This window comes from Sinocyclocheilus grahami, unplaced genomic scaffold (assembly GCF_001515645.1).
Source record: "Sinocyclocheilus grahami isolate Dianchi unplaced genomic scaffold, SAMN03320097.WGS_v1.1 scaffold34.1, whole genome shotgun sequence".
Taxonomy (NCBI): domain Eukaryota; kingdom Metazoa; phylum Chordata; class Actinopteri; order Cypriniformes; family Cyprinidae; genus Sinocyclocheilus; species Sinocyclocheilus grahami.
This window is the reverse complement of record NW_015505213.1, coordinates 190,155-214,626: the sequence shown is the minus strand read 5'-3', so window position 1 is coordinate 214,626 and position 24,472 is coordinate 190,155. Positions and strand designations below refer to the sequence as shown.

Sequence of the window (24,472 nt, the reverse complement as noted above, 5' to 3'; positions counted from 1 at the left end):
TTACTCCATTTTAATTTCAATGCTTAATGGCTGATCGTTGTGCCATTTTTTCATGTGTTTCTCCAGAGTGCTGTAGACGCTAAAAGGCATGTGGCATATCTCACATTTGTAAACGTCCTTGCCTGTCTGTCCATGCGTCTTCATGTGTCGTGTTAGCTTGCTGCTCTGAGCACAGGCGTAGCTACAAAGCTCACACTTGTATGGCCTCTCACCAGTGTGGCTGCGCCGATGCACTGTCAAGTTGCTGCAGTTTTTGAAGACCTTGCCACAAAACTCACAAGTGTCACTACGTCGACTATCCTTGGAGCTGGGTCGACCAGTGGAAAGGTGGGGTGTACTGGCCCTACTTCCCGTGCCACTGCGCCCAGAGGCTGTCCTCCTAGGACTGCGAAAGACATCATAAAGTTTACTCCATTTTAATTTCAATGCTTAATGGCTGATCGTTGTGCCATTTTTTCATGTGTTTCTCCAGAGTGCTGTAGACGCTAAAAGGCATGTGGCATATCTCACATTTGTAAACGTCCTTGCCTGTCTGTCCATGCGTCTTCATGTGTCGTGTTAGCTTGCTGCTCTGAGCACAGGCGTAGCTACAAAGCTCACACTTGTATGGCCTCTCACCAGTGTGGCTGCGCCGATGCACTGTCAAGTTGCTGCAGTTTTTGAAGACCTTGCCACAAAACTCACAAGTGTCACTACGTCGACTATCCTTGGAGCTGGGTCGACCAGTGGAAAGGTGGGGTGTACTGGCCCTACTTCCCGTGCCACTGCGCCCAGAGGCTGTCCCTCCATCTAGCTCCCCAGGGGGAGTGGAGAACCTGAGACTTCCATTCTCCGAGGAGTGCTCTGAAGACGTGGCGAAAGGTGATTGTCTTGAGTCCCCAAAGTTGAGAATAGGATCCTTGAGCTGGCGTGACGCTGCGTATCCAGCCAGCCACTGTGAGTAGACATTTTCTGAGTTGGGGATTGTAGGAGTTGGAAGATCAAGGTCCTTTTCCACCTTGATGCGTTTGGAGAGAGGGCTGTCGGATTCTGGACTTCCGACAAGAAGTTTCCTTGAAAGGTCATCGTTTGGGTAGGAGGCTGTTCCATTTACAATGGGTAGGTATCCCTTGTTGACTTGATCAGGCTCTTGTGGGGATTCGTCCCCACCTGTCACACTAGCTGATCTGTGGTCCCCTCGTTTGTAAAGTTTTTGGGCATCTCGATAATCCTGAATTCCCTCGACACATTTGTTGTGTCGCTGTCTATTGTTCTCATGGTGACGTGCACCTTCTAGGCTCAGGCTAAAGTTTATACCATTCCTCTCGCCGACCTCACTCTCATTCTCTTCCTCCTCCTCCTCTTCTTCTTCTTCTTCCTCCTCCTCTTCCTCCCCTTCCTCCTCTTCATCCTCCTCCTCCTCCTCCTCCTCGTCATCTTCTTCATCTTCCTCCTGTCCATTTTCCGGGATGATGCCGTTGTTTTCACTTTTAAACTTTGCCACCACAGATTTCAGAGCATTGGTGGCACTACTTAGCAAATCACTTGTGCCTGGCTCAGGTGAACTGGCAGTTGAAAGGCCATCTTCTGATTTGGAGGTAGTAGAGGAGGATTTGTGCCGATGAGTCTTCATGTGGCGCTTCAACTTGCTGGCCTGAGTGCAGGCGTGGTTGCAGAGGTGGCACTTGTAAGGTTTCTCTCCGGTATGACTACGCCTGTGGACGATTAAGTTGCTCTGGAATTTAAAGGACTTTCCACAAAACTCGCAAGACTTTGCCTTCACAGCTGGCACAGTTGGAGTTTGTTGAGTAGGTGCTGAGCGAGATCCAGAAGGAGAATGAGACACCCCTGGTTGGAATGGCTGCAGTAGCCGTTGCATAGGGCTAGGCCTGTTGGGTGACATGGGCGGAGAGGACCCAGCAGAATTGCCTGCTAGTTCCCGTAGTCGTCTCGAGAAGTCCATAGATGGGGAATCCAAGGGTACCGAATTAAGACGCATTACCCTGTCAAAGGCGCTTGGGTGGTGGGGGGCCAAAGCCAGATCGTCTGGGCTCATGTGATGCCGTGGTGGGGGACTAAAGAGTGGAGGTGTCCTGGGATATCGGCCTTCTCTAGGAACCGAGGACCCATCTCTGTTGGCTATCCTCATCAGGCTATAGGGACTACTGTCTGCCAGGTGGGCTGCATGTAGCAGTGGCTGCGAGGCACAGTCACCACCCATGCCTGGAGCGGAGGCCACCCGAGGAGTTAACGGGCTTCCAGGTTCGCTCTCCAGGTATATTCGGAAACCATGGGTATTCTGGGCATGCTGTAGCAGGAACCAAGCCGTGCTGAAGGGCTGCTTACAAGTTGTGCAAGTGTAGCTACTGGGCTCATCTTTATCTGCAAGACAAAATCAGAGGGAGAAGGTTAGTTGTCCATTTAGGAAATGCTCCTATTTTACTACAAAGGCTCAGTAAGATCTCTCCATAGAAGTTGATCACACACATTTACCAGCACATTTATTGCAAGAAGTCCCCTTGGAATTGCAAATGCAACCATGCTTAGCGGCACAATTGTGAAGCTCAAACCAGTAACCTTTCACTTTCTGACTCTGAGCTTTAGCCACTACCTCTATCATCCAATGTATTAGCTATTATTGCTATTACAGTTATGCTCTTACCTTAAAATCTTGACATGATAAATCACAACTGTAAAGGCTAAACTCGAGATACGGTAAGCCTTTGAAACTCAAGGTATGGTTGCTCAGTTTCTGTATGAACATCACTCCATATGTAAACTGCCGTGCCTGTCTTTGAGATATCTGACACAAAGGCCAGAGTGAACAAAAAACCTGTACCCAATCAAAACACTTTTTACTGCATAAGAGATGCAAGGGGAGGCTGGTAAATTATGGATCATTACAATCTGCAAAAATTACAGTTAATTGCTGCCACCTGTGTGAGGTTTGACCTCCTCTGGAGATTTTCCTTCATAAAAAGGCCATTCTTTGCCTGCATGTCTATTCTCATGCTTACTCCAATTAAATCATATACCATTATCGCATGAATCATATGAGCAGGCCAATGCTTATATTTGAAGAATTAAAAATACATGCTTTTCTATAAGACAACAATCATTACAGTGTATAATGTTCCTTATCACTAGTACAGCAATAACTGGCAAACTGTATTGAGGATTTCCAATGTACATGACAAAAAATAAGGATAAAGGTTTAGCTAATTTTTGGTCAGTTAGCTTTCATACTGCATACACAAGCAAACACAGGGAGCACACCCCAAGCATTTCCTGTCTTTTAACACCTTGTGTTAAAAGGAGTTTTCTGAACTCCAGTGAACAACAAATCCACTTCTTAAGTGGGTCTAGGGTAAAGTTCATGGTAACTGGTATGAAAGCAATCTGCCCTAACTTGTAGTAGTGAACTACTAATTGCAAATTGCATTCAGAGAGCAGCTCACATTATTTGCTTGTATTTCAGTGCATTTGCAGCAGATGAAAACAAAAAGCCGTTCCATTCTGTATAAATTTATTGTTAAATCTATCAAGACAATTACAGTAGTGCCCCAAAATACTATGTGCAAGAGAAGCGCAGGGCAGGGAGAGAAAGAAAGAAATCATACTTAAGTTTGGACCAAGCAATCAAATAAAGTGTGAAAACAGCCTAAAATAAGAGAAGTGTTCTCCCTAGCCATATAATCATCCTGCGTCGCTGACATTTAAAACACCCACCTCACCAACAGCAGCTATTACTTGGTGGCCTTGTCTGAGAGGCCGACTTATTGATTACTTTCAACCTTGTTCCTTTTAGCACATGGCCGACAATCACATTTTCTTTAGTGATATGCTAAAAGGTGAGGGGAGGTCTGGCAGAATAATTTGTGGGCATTTGTCCGTCCAGATTTTGAGAACAGGAAAGAAAAGAGCCGTTTTGTATCTGCTTGGAGCATCAGCAAAATATCCTTTTCTAGGATAAATTGAAGATTGTATGCATTTTTATGTGATTATATATAGTATAATATAATTCCATTCATACCAAACAGCAAGCCTAGAAGCAGTCTGTTTTTCTTTTTCTTTCATTCTTTCTCAGTTATTCTCTTTTATTCTGTGTTGCATTGAGCGCCTGACCACAGACAAAAAAACTATTTGACAAATACAAACACTTCAAGGACAGATTAGTGATATGACATTTTCATTGCTCTACAAGACTTATGTAGAGAACAATCGCACTTGCATCAACTTTTTCCAAAATATTTTTGCGCATGGTTTATCTCCTATTTATATTGATTAGAGCAACTGACTTGTATTGAATGTATTATCCAATATATATACAGTATTTGCAGATCTACCATGTGTAAAGACTTCATTCCAGCTACAGATAAAAATACATGGAAATGGTATTATTGCAACCTCTGCACTTTAGGTTATACCAGGTTATGCCTGAATCGCAGAGCACTACATGCAAGTCACTGCACAAGCACTCAGGCCCTTTATTATACAGTCCTTTTCTTAAATACACAAAGATAAGCATCAATCTGAAACCAAAGACTTGAACTTTGTGCTTAAAAGTCACAGATCAGAGTATTTGACACCATGAAAACACGTTCAAGATTTACTATTTGAGGACCACGATGAGGCTACAACTATGCATAATTTACCAGAAAATAATTACACTTCACTCAAGCATCTGTGCCCTCACACCTGACCCTAGTTTAATCTAGACATGATTACTCTCATATTCAAATCAATGTAATGAAATGCTCCAAGTGCCATATGGATACTCTGGGGACAAGGTGAGAAAACGTATTTGGTCACAAGAAAGAATGCGTTCATCTGGCAGCTGGTATATTCTTGTCAGTGCCCATAAACATGTGTTGGTCCAAGGGTTTAATTTCCAGTGATCTCAATACTAGCGCTGGACACACACCCTACCCCCATCGCAAATTGAAAGTGTCTAAAAGGGCAGCCATCTTGGAATGGGGCCTCTCATAGAGCGCCAAGCAATGGGTCAGCAGTCACCTTAGCAACGCACATTAAAGAGGCGGACAGACAAAAAGGAGTGGACCAGACGGAGAGGTGAAGGGGAAGGCGTTTAAAGCCCACAGACGGGTGGAGGGATCAGCTGGGGGAGGTGGCAGTCTGAGAAAAGTAAAGAGGTGGCTACTGGGAAAGATGAACTAGACTAGTCTGCACAGGGCAGAGGTGTAAGTTTTGTTAGCATACAGGACTGTCCCACAGACAGAGCAAACACTGGAGCCTGAAAACCAGTGAAGAGGGGAACATATGGTGGAGACAGTTTGACTCCAGCAAATATCTACAAGCAATAATCTGCTTCTTATGAAATACTCATTAGAAAATGGTTCGTTCTGTTTCTAAAATCTGATTGGACGAGCCAAAGCTGTTGTTGTAAATCAGTTAAAGCAACCTCAAACAGAATTTTATCATTCATGCTTCATTAAAGAGCGAATGTCACAAAAAACTATAAAAAAGATCTCAAAATAAAACAAAATAAATAAGACGTTTAATAAGCCTATTTTAAAGATTCATGACAATTAATCACATGTGAAAAGTATATATCATCATCATTGGCAATATTTGTTGTGCTGCCTTTATTTTATGCTTTAAATTTAAAAAGGCATTGTATTACATCATTTTTAAATCACCACTGAGAATCATAGATATAAAAAAACAACAACTCATAAGTGAAATTGCATTATGTACAGATAAAGTGTGGGAAAATGTGCTTTTTTCATGAAAATAAGAATTTCAGAAAGCAAAAAATTCTTAAAGGTCCTGAAATAGGCTTCAATTTCTTCATGCAAAATATTTAATATGATTTTGTGGTAAAATGACAAATCGTTTTTGTGAGATTCATCATCAAGGCATAGTACGATGAAACAGAGAAGAGGAGATAAACTGTCAAATGTAAATCTGAGTTTTTTTCCTTAACCACACACAACCGGATGAGGACCTTTTTGTCGATCGCATTGCGCTGGGTAGCCCAATCCATTGATCCAAAATCATGCTTCACATTACTTTACATTAAACATTAAATATCTGTTATTGTCGTTGACAATAACTCCACTTTGTGCCAAGGTTAACAACACCCTTAACCATGTAATGCTTGGCCTTGAGTGGCTTACTGCTTTGTTTAGAATTGTTAGTCTAAAGAGTTCCTGAAAGTCCATTAACACAGCTGGCCTTCTGCATTGATGTATAGAGGTGTACAGTGAGAGGTCCAGTATAGCTCTAAACCTTACCACCATGCCAACATTTCCACACTGCTCAACAAAGATTATTTCAAGTCATCCTGTCCCTTTCTTTGCATTCTCCTGATCCATGAGAGGACTACAGGCTTAAACGGGCATGTGATAGTCAGGCCTAGTGAGAGGATTCATTCAGGAAGCCCCCCTCAGGCAGAGCTCTGGTACTGGGACCAGTACAAAAAGACCAGTGTTCCCCATTCACATTACAGCCACGGGGTCAATATTTAAGGCTTCCCATCTGGTGCATCCTGGGCACAAGTGATGTAGTAAATCAAGCTAGAATTAAATGAAATACTTTCTAAATATATCAAGACAACTATAATTACATGGTAAAAAATTTTCAAATTTTTTTTTACTATTTCAATCTTTCTGCTTCAAAATTTCATGTTTAATTCAATGTGCCATTTTGTTGTAATTACTTGTGAAATTTACTAGTGATTTCTGAGTGAAAATTGTTTCACCACCAAATTTTCTTCAGTGTACTTTGATATATAAAGGCAACTATAATTACATAATTCGTAGTTTGAGTGCCCAAATTGCTATTGCATTGCTATATCAACCAGTAGTATCTAATGGTCCAACCAGTGAATAATGGATGAAGTTTTATTCTTGGTGAGACTAGTCGCACACCTCATTAATAAGATAAAGGTTAAGTTGAAACTGAAAAGGTTAAGCAAAAAGCTACATCATGCTAGTATAGCTGAATTTGACATTAGCTACAGGAGGTGGTGTTTAAAAAATGAAAGCCAAAAGCAGCTGTTACATACAATCAGACATAGTATAACTACCAGTCCCCCTTTAACTCAAATATAAGAGCTCTAGCACATGCATTTAACATCAATAAGCTTCTGTAAGATGGATGCAACCATCACTTGGCTAAGACAGGCCACACTCACCCCAATTCTTCATTTGTCTGACATCAAGCTGGATTCCAGCTCTCTGCTTTGCTACTTAATTGGATACATATGTTCTGATCTGCATCGCTGTACGGTAGCAGATGGGAGAGTTCTGCAAACTGCCACTGCTTTAGCATCAATGAGGAAACTGTTAAAAATAGCCAGTGAATTTTGAAATGAATACCTTTTTCCATGTTGGGGAAAGTTACTTTTAAAAGTAATGCATTACAATATTGTGTTACTCCATAAAAAAGTAACTAATTGAATTACTTAGTTATTTTTTTATAGAAAGTAATGCATTATGTTATTTTTGCATTACTTGTTGTCACCTGGGCTGGGCTAGGCTTGCTTATTTGTTTTTTAAATAGCCACAAAAGTGTTTTTTTGGCAACTGTAAAAGCCCTTTTCACACTTTTCATGTGAAATTAATAAGCCTCAGGCTGAAGGAAGTACCTCTGCTTCTGCAACTCACTCCCAATTTCTCTCGGCATGGGAAAGTAGAGGTGTCAGTACATAAATGAGAAATTAGTTTAAAATTACTTATTTGAAAAAGTAAAAAAAAAATTTTTGTTGTAAATTTAAAAGTAATGCATCACTTACTTGATAAAGTAATCTGATTACGTGACTTGCGCTACTTGTAATGCGTTACCCCCAACACTGGTCCCAACCAGGTGCAACACAAATTTCCTATGAAAGGTAATTCCTCACTTTGTCCTGACTCTTTCAAAAGGAGAACAACAGAGCGATATGACCCAATCACAGTCATGGCTGGTTACGACCAACTTTAACTATTTTACGAAATGGCGATATAAATTCATACCATGAGATTTGTATGGAAACTTGTTTTTTTTTGTTTTTGTGTTTTTATAAAAAAATTAGTTATGAACTGCCATGAGAGTTTGTTATGACACACTCACATGAAGAGAGAGCTTGAAATATTTGTCGCTCAGTTTTGACTCGTATGTCCAAATTGAAAATCCATATTTAATATCCAAATAACAACTGAATATAGGCCGTCATTGCCTCTTGTAATTCAAAGTCTCCAAATTAATCAAAATGCCATGTGGATGGATGTTCATCATGAAAAACTGCTTATACGAAAGATTTTTTCATGGGTTAATTAATCAGCTACAACATTTTGGATTCATGTAGTCATGAAAAATTGAGGCAGATGGCATGTGAATGCTATCTGTCACCAGTATCACATTTCAATCGCAACAACTGAATATTAATTAATCTATAGCAACAGATGAATCATCCTTTTAACAACATACATCTCAGGAATTTTGACTAGAGTTGGAATGTTACCTGTGCGCTCTTGCCAGAAATCTGTCTGGAGCCTTGTAGCTCACAGCTCTTATACAGTACATACTTTTGAAAGACTGTAGGAGGTCAGAGGTCGCAGAGAGGGGGCTGTTTTCATCAGGTCTTCCAGCTCATGTAAACGGATGTCAACAACATTTTTTTAACCTCACAAAGTACAGGGTGAACCAGTTGTCTACTTTCGCCTGTTTACAAGTGGGAGTGTTTCATCTGTGTGTGTGATCACGCAGAACTCCTTGGACGGCCGTGAATGAGCTCTGAAGATGTTAAAAAAGGCACAAAAGCTTCCTTATTCACCACAGAGCAGGAGGCACAGATTTCTGGTTTGAGACACTTGTGCGGTTAAGTAAAGTAAAGTTGTGTAAAAGTGGAGGAGAGTGATAGAAACAACAAGTGAAAGAAGGGGTACTGAAGGCTTTCTGGTGACAGCAGGATTTATACACAGGCAGCTGTAGGACAGCACACCATCTCTAGCTATGCACTTAAATTCAGACATTCCAGGGAGGCGCTGGCAAGACCGTAAATATACACGGCCCCGCTGAGGTCAAGGGTCACAACTCAGTGAGTGGTGGAGCCAAGCGGAAGAGTATTTGAAAGAGCGGCACAACAGACGTTCAGCAGCTTTCTGGCTTCTCCTCACAGTCAGAGGGTCTTACAAGTATTTTAAGAGAAAATTACATACAGGCACAGAAGAGTTTTTGTTGCATTTAGTTCATTTGTGTTAGCTTAGAGGTCATTAGTATGCTAATGTATTCCTAAAAGCTGACAAACTTAACAGATATATGCATTTAAAATCTCTCTGGTCTTGAAAATGAACCAAAATTGTTATATTGATGACTCATATTGCATTACATGCATAAAAATTATCAATTTGTTTCCAGTCAAATGCGCTCTAGAATGAGAACGTCTCTCCCACTAACACCAGCTCTACATGACTACATTACTTGCAATAGCAAAGAACAAATAATGATTCACAATTGTAATGTAAATTAAAGGCCTATGGACTGTTTTTTAAAAGTGGGATTTCCTAACTTTAAATAGGAAATATTCAATAGGAAATGTTTCAACACATGTGCTTGTAAAGTCATTTCATAGGGTCTTTAAAATGGTCTAATTGCAATTAGATGTATTGTTATTCTGTTGTTAATTTTTACTTCCAATATGGTGATTCTACTATCAAATACCTTTTATAAATGTATGATTATCAAACTTTTAGGCTCAAAGGCTCCACATAGTCGAACACAATATTCAATATACTGTAAACTACAATATTTCCAGTACTTCTGCAATAATTATGACAAAACTGCTTGTTTTCAAAGGGTTTCAATGAACTGAAATGAGTATTGATATTAATACAATTGAAAAACAACAGTTATGAGTGGATATTTTTATGATTTATATATTTTTTATTAATTTAGTTTACATCTTTTTTTAATTTCAATTTAGTGTTTCATCATTTTAATATATTAACAATAATTTACTTGAGGGCCCTAGTGGACCCTGGCCCCCAGGTTGACAACCTCTGCCTTAGATTACCAGTTCAGTAACATGTTACATGAATATGGTTCTGATTCAGTACCAAGCTCAATATCAAAGCACTATGGTATTACCATCTGATACCATCAGTGTACTACTAACAAAACAAAGTTTTATGAGGGAGATTGCTTCAGGACCAATGAGTATGTTGATCCACAAAGTCAAATAGACTTAACAAAAGCAACATTAATTGCTAAAACAAGTCTTCAGGAAGTCCCAAAATGTTCCAAACTAGAATTCTCCCAAATTGATTTTCTTTGCAAACCATCTTTTCCATATGTGTACTCTGCTTCTTAATACAAGACAGGAAAATCCTGAGGAGGCTCTACACCACAACAAGGGCATCTGTCCTCTCAGTGTGATGGGCCTCTGGGATTATATGTGTCTTTGTGCGTGTGACAGTGTCTCTGTGTGTATCTGTCTGCGATAGTTCACTCTGACAGGCTTGGAGGGCAGGGGTTCACGGAGCAGGGCAGGGGACAGAGGAGATGATCCATTCTCATCCAGACGATAATGACATGACAAGAGCAATGGGAGACGGGGGATCAGAGTTTAGATTTGGACAGATTTTGGTTTCTAAACCAGCCCTTCTAAAAGGCTCATAAAAACTGTGATCGTTCAGTTCCCTAGACAATTTTTGGCCAGAATAGTTTGGCTACAAGAACACACAAACATCACATGCCAGATAAAGTGCACCGATCTATGCATGTCAACACATTTATACCATACCGTTCAAAGGTTTGACAGATTTTCTCCACGATGAAAGCATGTAACGCTGTCTGTCTGGGTTTCACACACATGCATTGTTTCAACCTTCTCATCAAACCCTCTTTCTTGCTGTAAACATCAGTAGACACGCTTTCACATGCAAACTCAACACGCCACTTAAACTGTCATGGGCCTTTATGTTCAGTCAGTAAGACGCTGAATGGAAGCTTTGTGACGGTTTCATGCCTGCATTCTACAAGTGCTCAATTTGTTACAGCCGTAATGTTACCACGGTGTGTTGCTCAAATGCAAGAGAGGCAAACAAACTACATAAAGAGGGATGAGAAGACAGTGGAAATAAGATGGGATTGTACGAGAGGCATAATGAAAGAAAAAGAGAGAAGAGCAAACAGACAAAAGAATGAGAGACTGGTCTGAGAAGAGCAGGAGAGGCTGATACAGAAAGAAATACATCGATGGACAGATAAGTGCTAAAGCAAATTAACCTCTTTAATTGGACCGGCGTTCTCTCTGAGCTCAAAGATTGTTTCAGGCCGCTGACAGCTGACAGGCTCATGATGGGACATCTGCTCCCTGGCTAGACAGATAGCACTTCTGGACACTGTATATTATATTTGTCGGAGCTAACGAATGAAAGGAAGGGATGTCAAAGACAAATAAGAAACATAGGCATTAAATCATAGACTAAACATAATTAAAGACTTTATAAAACGGAAACGGAATTATGAAAGGAGATGTTTTAATGATGCTATTTTCTATACAGTGGGTGAACCGATATCTAGATTTTTTGATGACTGATGCAGAAATCTTTCAAAGAAGGGTGGCCGATGGAAAATCATAATATTTAAATTAAGATAGTAAATAACACAAGCATAACAATTTTTGCAATTAAATTGAGATTTTATTGGACATAATATTTGCTGAAATAATTATATACAAATGCAAACAATTTGAAAATGACTTGGAAATTGTCAAATAAACTGTACAAATACTTTAGATAGCAACTTCTTGATTCAGTAATTCTATTATGGATTTTGAAAAAAATATAGAAAATGTTAGCATATATTTTTAGGCACTGTATTTTCAGTGCTGTCAAAATAAAAGTCCCACTTTTGACACCAAATAAAATTCCGATGACAAATCTTGGCTTAGTTATAGTCCATACAAATGATGTGCTAGATTCCAAGTTTTCTGAAGCAAAATAATAGCTTTCTGTGACTGACCAAAAATTAAAGGGTTAGTTCACCAAAAATGAAAATTCTGTCATGAATTACTCACCCTCGTGTTGTTCCAAACCCGTAAGACCTTCGTTCATCTTCGTAACACAATTTAAGATATTTTTGAGGAAATCTGAGGGCTCTCTGACCCTCCCATAGACAGCAAGGTAACTACAGAAACTAAGAAAGGTAACTAAGAAAACAAAAATAACGACTTTATTCACAAGTGACACAGTAGAGATGAAAATGTGGAATAAAGTCGTTATTTTTGTTTTGGTTTGTGCAAAAAGGTATTCACGTAGCTTCGTAACTTTACAGTTAAACCACTGATGTCACACGGACTACTTTGTCGATCATCTTGGTACTTTTCTGAACCTTGAACGTGGTAGTTACCTTGCTGTCTATGGGAGGGTCAGAGAGCCCTCAGATTTCATCAATAATATCTTAAATTGTGTTCCGAAGATGAACGAAGGTCTTACGGGTTTCAAGCAACACGAGGGTGAGTAATTAATGACAGAATTTTAATTTTTGGGTGAACTAACCCTTTAAGTCTTTGTTCACTGAAAATCTTTCCCTCTGCTATAACTCTGTAATCTGATTTGACCTGCATATATTTCAATTTGCCATGTGACAAGCAAGAACCAATGACTTTTGCCCTCAGTGACGCCAAACTTGCTGTTGCTTCTAGAGGCAGAATTTTTTAATTGAACACAGTCATTATTCTGTTTTTACAGTGCTTTCTTTTTGAATTTGGTCACCTTTCGTTGTAGAGAAATAGTGTGAACTATGAATGTGATCATTCTTCCTATCTCCTTTAGCGTTCAATGAAGAAAGAAAATAATTTGACTCATCCGTTGTTCAGTGTCTAAATGATGACATTTTTTTTATTTTTAGGTCAACTGTTCAGAGGTCATGGTATCTAGATTTCAAAGCTGATTGCCATGTATGCATATGTTTTCCAAAAGCAAAACTCAAGGACACGGTTAGATTTTTGTCTCAGAAAAGTAATTCCACAGTTGCATTTCTGTCAGGGAGCAGCAGTAACAGTGAAAGGTCAAACAATTTCCCCACCATAGTGGTTGTTTCCTGAACTCTTCAGAATGGAGGAAGAAGTCAATGGACAAGGAGAGCACATCTGAGGGACCTCCATCTTGATGTGGATGGCCTTGGCTAGTTTAACCCACACTTTCACAAAATAAATCACATCTGACATAAACAGAGTTGTGAAAGAACTAAAACTATTCATGGACGGCTGCAAAAAAGAGAACATGGTGAATGTATAGCCAGCGTCTCTCCACATTCAGAGTGGATATTGATAGGCCATCTACAGCTCAAGTATTCACTTACCAAACAAAGCTACAGAGCACCATCTGGAAGTTGTGGCCCACTTTGTGGGGTCGGACACGCGGTATGGCAGACATATATACACACACATACTGAAACCGAGAATGTGGAAAAAGAGACATCAACAGAAAGATTGAGAAAACAGATATAGAGCAACGTACCCTGGTATTTACACACACACACACACACACACACACAAACACAAACATAGACATACCCAACAGAATCGAACACAAAGACGCACAAATTCACTCTGAGAAACCGTGACACTCAGAGACCCCTGCTGTGTGTGAGAGCCCCCTCAAAAATCTGCATAAATACATATGCAAATGTGTGGGTCAACTGATAGACAAGTGAAGAGCATGCAAAGGAACATATTTATCCATCTCAACAGATATTTTCACAAATGTGTGATTTTCACACTTCAGATGAGCTTGATCGCATTGCATTTGTCTTGTTTCGTACTAGTAGCTGTGAACGGTTTCATGACACCCATCGTATTCAATTCACAATGTATAGCTCTCAACTATCCTGCTCTCCATTGTCCTGCACTCTCAAAAGAGGTTCATTCAGGTATTCTTTCTTGTGTGTTTGCATGTGTTTTGTGAATTGTCTTCAACAGAGGCACGCAAGTGAAGACAAGGCCAGCCAACCGGTTCTAACCAGTCCAAAAGTCAGAGCCTCTTTTTGCCTTTGGCCCAAAAAAACTAAACAAAAAAAAACTTAGTGGTATTTGATATACAGGCAGCAGGTATGAGGGCTGCGTGTGTGTGTGTGTGTGTGTGTGTGTGTGTGTGTGTGTGTGCATGACGTCTAGTCAGATTTAAAAGACCTGGAGCTCAGCCAAGTTGATCTAGAAATGGACAGCCACCATCAGGGTGAGAGGATGGCCCTTCCCCCTCCAGTAGTTCTCAACTTGACCCTCCGTTAACCTAAAGAACACATGCTCAGCTAGCACTGCTCTCCCTCAGCCACTTTCTTTTCCTTTACCTCATTCCTTCTTACTAACTGTTACATTTTTAAGGAATAGTTCATCTAAAAATACAAACAAAACCTGTATAACTTTATTTCTTTCACCGAACACAAAAGGGGACATTTACTGCAGACAATTCAAGCTGTAATGAACAATACATATTTAATAAAAGTGAACAGTGACCATGCTTGTAGCAACAAAATTTTCATTAAATAACTTTACAAATGTTGGTCTGTTCTACGTAAGTAATCAAAATGATAATTTATATGGAGTATTTTGTTTATTCAACTTTTAGCTTGTTTAGCATTGATGTTTAATGTATGGAACAGTGCAGCATGAACATTCATCCCACGTCTATATTTGGGTTTTACAGAAGCAAGTCAGACAGGTTTGAAAAGACATGTGGGTGAGTAACATGCACAAAATGAACATACTGATAATTCACATGGACTATTTTATGATACTTTTATGGTCCTTATTAGCACTTTTTGGATTTTTGGTCACCATTCACATTGACTATATGGAAAAGAGTGGCGTGAACATTGATTTAAACCTCTATATTCTTGTTTGACAGAAGAAAGTCATTCAGACTGGTTTTTTAAAGGACATGTGGGTGAGTAACATACACAAAATTATCATATGTGAGCCTGGACCACAAAACCAGTCATAAGGGTAAATTTTTCGAAATTTAGATTTCTACATCATCTGAAAGCAGAATAAAAAGCTTTCCATTGATGTATGGTTTGTTATGATAGGGCAATATTTGGCTGAGATGCAACTATTTGAAAATCTGGAATCTGAGGGTGCAAAATATTGAGAAAATCACCTTTAAAGTTGTCCAAATGAAGTTCTTAGCAATGCATGTTACTAATCAAAAATTAAGTTTTGATATATTTACAGTAGGAAATTTACAAAATATCTTCATGGAACATGATCTTTACTTAATATCCTAATGATTTTTGGCATCAAAGAAAAATAGATAATTTTGACCCATACAATGTATTTTTGGCTACTGCTACAAATATACCCCAGCGACTTAAGACTGGTTTTGTGGTCCAGGGTCACATATTGATAATTGATAATTGATATGGATTATTTTTATGCTACTTATATGGTAATATCTTGCCCTCTTTGGAGTTTTGGTGACCATTTACATTACATGTATGAAAAAGTGCAGCATGAACATTGAGCTAAGCTTCTATAATTGTGTTTTACAGAAAGATGTCTGTCAGACGGGTTTAGAAGGACATGCACAAGTTATGTGTAGACATACACAAGTTATATGTATGTTAGGTCTACTTTTATGATATTTTTATAGTGTTTTAGAGTTTTGGTCACCATCCACTTTCAATACATGGAAGAGAGCTGTGTGAAGTCAGACAGCTTTGGAATGACATGCAGTTGAGTAAGTGAAGATTTTTTTGGTGTACTCTTCAACTATTTTTCAACTGAATTTCTCATTCCGTCTGTCTGATTTCCTGACTTGTTTTGGCCACTTTTTTGTGGATGTTTCTCTCCGTTCCTGTCTTCTTCCCTCTAAAGCTCTTCAGCGAGCGAGACATAGATCATTCCGGCGTCTTCCCCCCTGCTCTATTCAGGATAAACAAAGTGCCTCAAGTTCAGGCCCCACCCCGGGACCCTTAAACAAAGCCATCTATCATGCTGTCTGGCCCGACCTGTTTGGCCACAGCCAGGGCTGCCTCAGCCTCCGAGCCCCCGCCCTGAGCACAATCCCCCCATTGTGTCCCCGCCGGCTTCCCTGCCGGCCTCTTCTCACACCCCATGACATAGACACAGGGTTAAGTCAGGCTCCGGAGGAGGGCCAGCACCTGTGATGGGGCAGATAAAGGTACCGCAAGCTGCAGTGCATCTCACTTGAAAATGAAACACAGGTGCTGGTTTCTTAAATGTACTGTGAGTCTGTCTAATAGTAACAGTGAAAGAATGAACTTAAAGTAAGCTAATGTTTTGTCTACAAAACTCTTTAAATACTTCATGCAAGTACGCAAATGCAAATGCTTTGACAGGAAACTTTACTTAATGTGTTTTTGCATTATTGTGAGCTCCGGTACTCAAGGGGGCGATGGAGTTAACTATAAATGTGACATTCAATCAGATGTGTTATGATTCAGGTAGCTACAGTATATGTTAACTTTATCTAATTTTCTCAGTAGTTGACAAAAAGAAGTGAAAAGCGCAGTCCGAGATATTTCACAACAAATTACGGCATGAAATTAAACTAGCATAATTAAGAGCATTTACGTTCACATACTTGCATAGAGTATGTATGGGGTCTTACATTCCAATTTAAATAATATAGTTGTGCAATTCAACCCAAACAAATTTATCATGGTTGACCAAATGTACACATGAAAGATTCATCATGGCACACATTGAATTACACGTCAACAAGCTACCTCAATCTCCTTTCGGTTGCTAATGTTTTAGAAACACTAAATAATCCATTATGCGGCATCATGTAGCACTAATCCAACTACATTCTGTTTGGAGCGATCAATCATTTATGCCCTTGGCTCATGACTGCTACATGGGAATCCAGTAGATGTTTGTTTACATTTCATGCAATGTTCATTGTTATATAAAGTTACTATTTTAAACAGTGAGACTTAGAATAAAAGACTCTTAAAATCTTTTAATGGTGCACAGCTCTGTTTATTTCTCTAGCGACTCAGTCCTTCTTCGCCTGATGCATATCAACTGAATGCACTCATAATGGGCTAATCAAATATGCAAAATAATTGGCAATTACCTAGAGGGACTAATGGCCATTAGAATTTACAACAAGGTAATGAACTAAAGTCTGCATGTACCATGCATATTCATAAAGCAATCAAGGCTTTGAAGATTAAAGAAGTGCTTCAAATTCAAATGAGCCACATAATATTATCAGTGAGATTCAGAGAGAGAGAGAGAGAGAGAGAGAATGTTTCCCAAGATAAAAGACTAAAGTTACATTCCACTTCAGTGCTTCTATTGCAGTAAAAGAGCAAAATTAAATACTCAAGTTCAAAGAATTGAACGAATTGATCGGGCTCTTTAGGGAACTACTTGAATTGTGCTTTACACAGCTGATGTCTTGACATATTATTAAATGATTATTTGCCCTCCTATTCAATGTCTAAGTCCAATGCTCCAAGTCAAACCTGATTTAAGAGTCTTAAGTATCTTTACAGATGTGCATTGATGTTGACTTTCCTCACTGCATCAAAATGTGTTCTATTTCAGAGTGTAGCAAAACTACAGATGTCGTTCAATTCCACTGCAACCAACTGACCCGAAATAAATTGAGTTTGCATGCAAAAGCGTGAAAAAAGAGGTAAAAAATAAAATCTAGATGGAGACAGACAACAAGAGAGAGAGAGACTTTCAGGGAACCATGACCCTAGACTCAGACAGTGAGGGGCCTCTTGGGTTTTTATCTCATTCTATAGAACACAGATAAGACACACCAGCTGCAGACCACACACACATATATTGAGTCCACCATGTTATAACAATGCCTTCTCCTGGAAATACCCAGAACCAGAAGTTCTAAATTATCTGCACATCATCAAAAAACACACTAATGCATGGGTAAAATATTTTTTTCTTTTAGAGGAAATAAATTGATTATTAGAAGAACACATTTACCCATTTCTCATAACTAATTTACTTTACACTGCACATTTTATATGGCTTTATACCCATGTTTGATGTTTTTTGTGAACAATAAAGCAAAATCAAATGTAGTACAGTATAAAGCATGTACTGTATATTTTATATTACCTACAATATATCAGCACAGTGCTGCAGGCAGTTTTGTATTCCCACGGCAAACACTAAATAGAAGTGTCTACAGTTCAGCTGGCTGGCCACACTCACACACAAACACATCTGTACACAAACGCACACACAGGTGAGTCAGAATATCATATGCTCCTGACAGATCTGATGATTGCATAGCTTAATGCTGAAAGAGTTGTCTGCCAAAACACAGTCAGTAAACCTTTTGGAGATGTGCTGTGTGTCTACAATAAATGTGTTTTCGTGCAAGTTTATGCAAACAAAATTTGCTTCAATGCACTGTATATGTATATGAATAAGACAAACTGTATATTTTACATGCTATAAATGCCTTCATTTTAATGTTATTATATTATTATTTTAAGCATTTATTAGCTTTTTTGCACTTTATTGTGTTGTGGCAAATGGAATTTTTAATAGTACTAATGTTCCATGTAGTCCCTCAATTAATGAGGTCACAAACTTGCATGTTTAATAGTTATACAAGAATGTAAAAATGCAAAATAGAATGCATGTCACACTGCAGAACACTGCTGTTAGTTCTTGAAATGCCATGTCAGCTACAAATATATAAACCTCACCACAATACACATTCCCGCCTGCTCTGTGCCAATGTCCTGCCATATGCCCACTGAAAGGGAACCCCTTGGCAGTGTCTGCCAAGTCAAATGCTCTGTCATGTTGTGTCGAGACAGGCTCAGCAAACCACACACAAACACAGACACATGCACTCTTGCTCAGACTCTCATAAATAAACCAATCAGCCACTTTTTTCTATGACATATTAAAGAAACAATATTCAATCACTATCAGCATCAAACTACTCAACAAAACGTAACTGCACAAAGCTAAATGTTGCTGAGTTTAGTTGTCTTTGTCTCACATGTTTCTCTTAAAAATCATTTAAAGAAATAAAATTTGAGCTCAATGAGTCCATTTTAGACAAACTAAGAATATAGCGCTAAGAAATGAATGTGGATAGCAGCTCATATAATTAGATCTTGAAAAATGCAATGAGAAATGTTTTGAGTACAATTAAAGACAGTGTTGAGATCTAGACTAGAGCCAAACAGGGGTCTTTTTCTCAGTAGAAGACTTCAGTACAAGTCTTTATTTGCTCCATTTATTTTCTTTGCTGTGTAGGACAAAAAAAATTGAGATATTAAAAAGATTTGTCATTTCAGATTTTTCTTTTTTGAGCTAAGCCTGTAAAGCTCCTCAGTAATGATGCACTATTGGGGATCCCCAAACTTCCTGTCTCCCGTTCCACTTGCTCTCCTCCAGCTAATGATCCATAACTCTCTCCGGTAAGAGAATAGTGGACCAGTGCCAAAGACATCAAGACACCAAGGCCAAGAACACCAGAAGACGCCGGATAACATAACAGAAAGAGACCATTTCATCGCAATTTAGTAGTTACACGCAGTTAACGTGCAATGTAAATATGATCTGCACAATAAAATATAACAGTTAACAAAATATAACATCAAAGCAGTTCTCTTTGTGTTTGCATGATGAAGAGCCGAAGTCTGTAGGGACCAGGAGACGGTACAACGCTTATTAAACAACAATACGAGACAGGATCACCTATATCAGCCTCAGAGAAAATGGCTTCACATGGATGTGCTTAAGAAAATAACCCTAGAGAGATAGCAGATAAGGGGGCAGGGGAGGGAGGTCTGCAGAAGGGGGTTATTGCCTGAGCTCATCGTCTGGCTGCTCGGGGGCATTCAGACTTGAATAAAATGGGGGTGTGATGGGGTGTTGTTAAGGGGGGTATTAAAAAAGCTGCTGTGTCCACATGCATATCTTAAATTGTTTATCATGCAAATTTCTCCAAGCGTGAACCTTTAACGGATTCACCATTTACAGCCGATACAGAATTCCATCTGTTGTGATGGACATCTGCTTGCATGACGCGACCGCAGACTGGAGATCACGCATGTGCTTGACATGTAACGGTGAAAGCGTGTGACCTGTCTGGAGTGGGACGGGCAAACACTGAACGTCCTGAGTGATACTACGAGGCGTACATAAAAAATACTTTCGGTTGCACTTTATTTTATGTTGTCCTTGATACAGTGTAATTAATCATACAATTACAAAGTACTATTAATCACCAACATGTTCTTACTAAAGGGTTAGATTAGGGTTAGGTTACAGCATAATCTACTGTTATTACTATAGAACATGTAACAAGGACACATGCACCCAAATTATACATTTATAATCAGATTGACTGCTCAATCAGATTGAAACGCCTTTATGTATAAACCTCAGTTGACTGAGCTCGATCTGAAACTGAAAAATTCCTTATGTTTACATACATTTTATGTCATACGAATGTGAGGTCAGTGGATGAGAATGAATATTTACACCATGGCAAAAATGACAATTATGTTCATGCTAGATCTGGTGATATTTTCACAGTTGCTTTCTCTGGTTTGCATGTGCTGAAGTTTTGTTCAGAATACATGTAATGCACATGTAAACGAATATGTGAACGTTTAGGCTTCATATAAACAGAACCTCACAATCTGAAATTGGACTGGATTCATGATGAAAATGTATGCATGCAAATATACCTACTGTAAAATAAATTGTCTCCATACGTTGTCTCCCAGCTGATAACAGCATCCCAGTGGAAACAATTTTAAAGTGCAAGCCTAAAATATTAATTTGCATTCTAGCAGAGGTACAGTAAATGCATAACTGCTACATAATACCATAATATGTGCTGCATATTTTTCTTCTTTCCAGATACTTTGCGGTCAGCGCAAAGGGAAACGCTCTCTCATAATTATAAAAATGACTAGAAACACTAACAATCTATGGCAGGCCCTGTCTTGGACAGCTGAAAATGATTTTCTTTTCTTTTTTATCAGCATGAATGCACCACTCTGCAGCTATACATTTACTGGAGTGAGATATGACCTTGTGAAAACCACACTAAAAGCAGCAACATCTGCGAAAGCCACATGAGAGAACTGAGAGAATGTCCATTCATACTGACAGCAAGAACACTATTTTCATCTACTATAAAGTCAAGTACTTTTTTTTTCTTCCTGAAACGGACCAAACTTGGAAAGTAGGAAAGCTGTAAAACCATGAGCTATCGGTAGAAACGTGTTATCCGTCCAAGGCCTTCCAATTAGAAGTTTCGACTTTGCAAACTCTCTCATAGATTTTCTCCAACCCAAACATCTGGTACTCTACCTGTTAAATTCTCCTGCTTGGGCCGTAATCCATGCGGCGTGGAGGCTAAATGCTCCTCTCCGTGGGGCGAAACTTGAACTGCCACCTCCACTGGGACGCAGGCTCGCCGCAGGCCTGCGGGTGGAGGCGACGGTGGCAGGTCTGAATCTTTGCCCATGCATAGGCGGCCTTGACACTGCCTGCGTTTGTGCTCGATGAACACCAGGATGTCAGCCAAAGGAAACCTGGAGCGGCACTGACCACAGGTGAGGAGGTCCTGATCCCCTTTAGGGGTGGATGGTTCCGATCCGGGATGGCTTTCCCCGTCCTCTGGGATATCTGCCGTCACGGGCTCGGCTATGGTAGGAGAAATGCAGAAATGCAGGTGTGAGAGATAGAAGAACAACTTCCTGTAATATCCATACTGAAACCTGTTAATGACTTGATAAGTGCTAATTATATATATATACCATAAGTGGTCATTATATTCATTCCCATATAAATGGAAGAGGTGTTGAAATTTACAGTAGTGTTAGAGTTGTTATATGTCATATCAACTGATTTTACAGTTTTAGTTGGGTAGGAAAAAAAACGCTTTGCTAACGTTCCCGATATCTATCTAATATTGAAATGCTGACACTTCTATCAGAGGAATACTGACAGTCAATCTAAGGCCAACGCAGAGAAGATGAAAAACCAAAGACAGAGAGAAAAACAGTGGTTGCCCAGTAATGGTAAAGAGGAGGGGGTTGCTCGCTTTAGTTGCATGACCCTGTTCATTATCCTGCCAATCTCACGTCTTAATGAACCCAACACCTCAGAGAATCAAAAAATAGATTCTAATTTGACTTCAAGATGATTGGAACCCATTTAGTTAAAAGTGCTGGAATCCTCTGAACTGAGGTTAGCTATTGAGGGGAGTATGTGGGGTAGTTCCCAGAAGGACAGCCAGAACATATGAAAGAGCAATCAAAACCACATAATGCGTCTGAACTGGGCTGAGGGCGATTGTTGCCATCGGTGGTAGGTTAACCTTAATTCTGTGTCAGGTCATGTGGGACAAAAGGTGGGCGCGACAATTCATGAGTTTCTTACGAAGACTAAAAACATGCTCCAGTATTTTAATCAAGCCTCTTTTACAGCTTTTTTTTTCTTCTTTCAAGCCGTGCTTGGAAGATGCACAGTTCTGTGTTATCATTGTGAACTGGAACAAAGCCTCAGATCAGACCGTGCACTGGACAAACAGGTGTAATTCACACCTCTTACGAAGCATCAGGAGATTTTGCAAACATAACATTTGGAAAATAAAACATCAAAATCACTACCACTGTTAAACCATTTTTTTCCAAATGATTTAATATTTTATACCTTTTTCAACATGATAAACACAATGATCAAAAATACATATGGGTCAACGACATCTGAATATGTCAAATATAATTTAAAAAAAAATTGTATACCCTTGTGTATACTAGGAAGGTAGTTTAATTGCTACTTTCTTAGCATTTTAAACCATTTTTTTAATCAACATGAATACAAAGATTACATATCTAAGAGCATGGCACATGTGTTTTAAACTAGATCTTAAACAGATTTCTCCTTTTTATCATCTCTGACATGGTTTGTCATTGACCCACATGTCCTCTAAACCAATGTTTTCATAAAAAACACTGTAAATGTATATTAAACGGGAGATGTGTGGGTACACTTAATAAACGAGAGAAGGCTTGGCTCAAGTTCAAGTTCACCTAGTAATGTCTCATCTTGAATGGACCATCATTTGTTAATTTTCTGCCCCCTAGCGGATACACATTGCAACTCGTGTTACGTATGCGTATCGGTGCTCTTGGAACACATTCAAGCGCGATTTAAATAAAGGCACAAAACCAAACTCTAATAGATCAAGTGTAAACTTCCCATAGAGTGCATGTAGATTTTCTCATTTATAATGGCCTTCATGTTGTAAGGTTTTGGCCCGGAACACTTGAGGTGCTTTGGGAGCGTCGCCGGGGAGTTATAACAGCTTTGATATGATAGATACATAAAACCAGGTTTGTATATCCAATGCCAAGGATAAAACTAACATAAACTGTTTTTCACTTAATAGCAAACATTCTTTCACAGAATAACAATCCTTCGTCGTTTCAAATCTTGAAAATCGTAGAACCGAAGGAGGAAGTTGAGAAGGAAAAAAAACACACTTTCTGAAATCAGCATTAATATGCACTTGTTTAGTTTTTGAAAAGAAACATTACATGCTAGCCTACCCATAATTTAAAAAAAGTAATAATCGTAGGCTAATACAAAACACATGTAACAATTAATTTAAAGCCTACACTCTAAAAAATGCTGGGTTGAATAGAACCCAGTGCTGGGTAAAATAGGGACAAACCCAGCAATTGGGTTGTTTTGACCCATGTTTAACCCAACCTTCTGGGTAGTAACCCAACCGCTGGGTCAAAACAGCCCAATTGCTGGGTTTGTCCCTATTTTACCCACACTGGGTTGTATTTAACCCAGCATTTTTTTTTAGAGTGTAACATTAAAGCCCAAGGGAAGCTCTAGTTTGGACTGTTAAAATATCTCAAGGGAAAGTGAACTTAGAGCTGAATTTTCCTTGTAAAATGCTAACAAATTACCCTTAATTTACTCCATACACACGCATATATACACACAAATGCATAATCAACCTTCACGCGTTGCGAATCATTGCGAAGCGCAACTCAACAGCAAGACGCGCTTCGTTCCATCTTAAGAGACGCACCTTCGTGAACTCTATTTTAAAAAAGCGTATTTATATGAAATGCATTTTTGATAAACTATCAAGAAAGAAAAAGAAGAGCTCCCCGTGAACTTACGCGAAAACTCCCGTTTGCTTAAGTGCTGGGGTTTGCCCTGCTTGCGGCGAGACATGTTGGACACGGTCTCAGCTGGGTTCACATTGGGAAGAGCCAGGGTCTTCAGAGAGTCCAGAGTCAAAATCTTCTTCAGCGATGCATCGGGTATCCCACATGAATTATAGAGAATAGTACAGAAGACGCGCGTGTAGCGGCAAGACGCTTGCGTTGGGCTTCATGGCTTCTTGGAGAAGAACTCAAGACAGGAATGGAAAGTAAGCGAAGACCCCTGAGCTGCTGCAAGTTCAAGTGCGGACGTGACGTGCCAGCGAACTTGACCGTCCAGAGGTAGATGATGGACATGGATCTGCTGAAC

General features: G+C 39.4%; 1 protein-coding gene across 1 annotated transcript; it reads right to left on the bottom strand.

The window, feature by feature from the left end:
- Positions 1 to 24,290, bottom strand: LOC107581386 (B-cell lymphoma/leukemia 11A-like). The gene is made up of 4 exons (XM_016266944.1): positions 24,118 to 24,290; positions 21,281 to 21,616; positions 411 to 2,361; positions 1 to 379 (listed from the first exon to the last, which is right to left on the bottom strand). The coding sequence occupies exons 1-4, from the start codon at positions 24,170 to 24,172 to the stop codon at positions 1 to 3; spliced, it is 2,721 nt and encodes a 906-aa protein (XP_016122430.1). The 5' UTR covers positions 24,173 to 24,290.
- Positions 24,291 to 24,472: the final 182 nt, after the last annotated feature.